This window comes from Odontomachus brunneus, unplaced genomic scaffold (genome assembly GCF_010583005.1).
Source record: "Odontomachus brunneus isolate Ranch 3 - 2012 unplaced genomic scaffold, Obru_v1 Obru_scaffold_323, whole genome shotgun sequence".
NCBI lineage: Eukaryota > Metazoa > Arthropoda > Insecta > Hymenoptera > Formicidae > Odontomachus > Odontomachus brunneus.
The window spans coordinates 38,606-41,488 of NW_022639773.1; the positions used below are offsets into that span (position 1 = coordinate 38,606).

The 2,883-nt window shown below is 39.7% G+C and overlaps 1 protein-coding gene across 1 annotated transcript in view; it reads left to right on the forward strand.

Annotated features, from left to right (window-relative positions):
* Positions 1 to 1,065: 1,065 nt before the first annotated feature.
* LOC116853446 overlaps positions 1,066 to 2,883 on the forward strand; it is a 3,826-nt gene continuing 2,008 nt past the window's right edge. Inside the window, exons 1-3 of the mRNA XM_032834544.1 lie at positions 1,066 to 1,085; positions 1,774 to 1,978; positions 2,047 to 2,235. Of these exons, the coding sequence (XP_032690435.1) occupies positions 1,066 to 1,085; positions 1,774 to 1,978; positions 2,047 to 2,235 (414 nt within the window). The remainder of the gene's footprint in view (positions 1,086 to 1,773; positions 1,979 to 2,046; positions 2,236 to 2,883) is intronic.

Genomic DNA, 2,883 nt, shown 5'->3' on the forward strand with positions numbered 1-2,883 from the left:
AATAATCAGTCCAATATCCGGATCGGTCGATCACTTGATTGAGTCGATTAGGTATCGAATCAATCAAGTTTGCTAAATAATTTGGTCGGAACCGAAGTTCTTCCCAAATTTCTTTCGCATGATCCACCAACGCTGCTACCGTCCTTTCCCTTCTTGGTTCCCATCGTTGAACCATTTGTGCCCAAACATTTTCGATTAAATTTAGATCTGGTGAGCGAGCAGGCCATTTAACCAATTGGATCTCCGGATGATCTCGAAACCATGTTTGCGTTTCACGTGAATTATGGACTCCGGAGTTATCCTGCACCAATCGGATCACTGGCATTTCCTCTACGGCGTAAATTGCGCGTACTGATGGAAGAAGGAAATCTTCCTGTACACGAATGTACTCCACAGAGATCATTCTTGCGGGAATGACTGCGAGCTCACCGATTGCACTGCCGGAAATCCAGCTCCACATTGCACATGAAATCCTCCCACTCCTGTGGGTAGGCACAACATGATTTGGATGCAGCCGTTGATCCCTTGGACGCCATACGTGAGGTTGGTGATCGGCAGACGATACAAAGACCTTTTCATCGGTCCAGATCGTTGCCTCCCACTCCTTACGGCTCCTCGCTAAGTTTTCCAAAGCAAACGCGACACGTTGCTCTCGATGTTCGAGAGTCAACGGAATTTTGTGGGCTGGACGGTAGCAACGAAGCCCAGCTTCGTTAAAACGTCGCCGGGCGGTCCTCTGGGATATTGGCAAATTCGCCGCATTGATGGCTTCCTGGGCAGTGCCGAAAGGTTGCTCACCAACTGCAGCGACTAACGCTTGGTTTTCTTGTGCCTCGGTCGTCCGAGGTCCACGATTATGAAGACGGTGATCATGCAAAGCATGATCGCCCCCTTCATTAAATCGTTGTATCCATCGTCGGACAGTTTTCTCAGAACATGGAATAGCAGCAGCAATTTCTGCTACTGTTCTTCCCGCCTGCCACTGCCCCACAATGCGACCTCGTACCTCAGGACACAAGTTCACAGGCATAATCGTTTTCACACTTTTTCACTATCGTCCACTTGATGCTGCGACACCACGATAAGTGATTTATTCAGAGAAAAAAAGGAAAAATATGAACAGCTAAAAAACCCGGTCTCCTAGTAACGAATCAACAAGCAACAACAAGAAAAAAGCGACATTATGACTAAATATGTCTATCATTTCCGATATATTTTTTTCAAAAATCTAACACGGTAACCAAATTTGAACTAAGGATTTGTACTTAGCGGGCAAAAATATATCGGAAATGACTATTCACATTCGTACAACAAAAGAGTTAAATTTTGTCGTTCGGTGTCATTCATCGGCACAACGTGCATTTCTGCTAAGGAGAAAAGAGGAAAGCGTGATACATGGATACTAGAGCGAGCGAGACACCTATAGAGACAGCGCGGTGTCCCTATTGCTGTCTCGCTCATATTCTCTGCATTCAAGCGTTGAGTGAGTGAGACAGCTATTGAGGACACCACTAACAGCTATCACGTCTGCTGATGTTTTCTCTTTCAATCGGACGACGTGTGAAAAGAATGCAACATCGAAATATCTCCCACCACTTCCCCTACGTGCCTTCTTCGCTTCTCTCGCGTTGTACGTCAGACGTACAGTACGCCCTCCGTATACGCCTGTTGGCGCTTTCGACTATTTGACAGACGTATACGGACCCGCCGAGGGACACCATACCTGCCTCTGAGTGTACATGTAGAAATAATTTTTAATTATATATTTTTTAGTAAAAAGAAAAACCGTTCGGGGAGAACCACTACCCTTCAATTGGAACAATTAGTTCAATATATGGAGACGCATTCAGAATTTGCGTCAAATAAGTTTTTAACAAAAGAGGGACGAGTGCACCATAACCAGCAATGGGCTGAGTTAGGAAAAATGCTAAATGAGTTAACGAAAGGACCGGGAAAGACAACGAAGCAATGGCAGACAGTAATTATCTACACACGCAAATGATATATATACATATTTATATATTAATATATATATGCATGATGTAGGTTTGGCGTGATATAAAAAGTAATACTTCTAAAAAAGCATCCAAGTTACGGAATGAGAAAAATCGAACAGGAAATTTTCCAATAAATGCTGACCCGCTGGATAACTTGGAACAGCGTGTAATAGCATATATGGGCCTGGAGTATATACAAGATGCATCTAATGTTCCAGACAGTACACCGGAAGAAGAAGTATAATTAACATTTTTCTTTATACCTATTGTTAGATACGCGTATCAATTTGTAACGCAGTAAACCACAAGTATCAGTAACATAACACCAATGTTAGAATGTTAATATCAGCTCAAACATGTGGTATATATATAACAGTTACATGTTATGTATATATTACATGTTATGTAAATGTTACATAATATCACATATTTGAACTGACATGCTAACTTCGTTTATGTTACTAACATTTGTGCTTACTGAGAATATTATAGTATAATTTTTTTAGTATGCATGTAAACGATGGCATGCTAAGCTGATATATAATGCACATTAAAATATATTGTACCAGCTTGCTACAATATCATTTACATAAACTGCCAAACCTAATATAATTTACTAAGAAATTACTGCTTACACTATGGGTATCAAACAATCTGTCAAAAGTGGCTCTTATTCTGAAGTCTTTTATAGATTAAAATGCATTTGAATATGGCTTAGAGAAGTTACATGATTATTTTAAAAGTTACATTGTTAGAAATTTTCCAACTTAGACTTAATAATCTGAAAGTTTTCTATATAACCAAAGTATGAAAGCTAATAACCATATATATATATATATATATATATATATATATATATATATATATATATATATATATATAATAT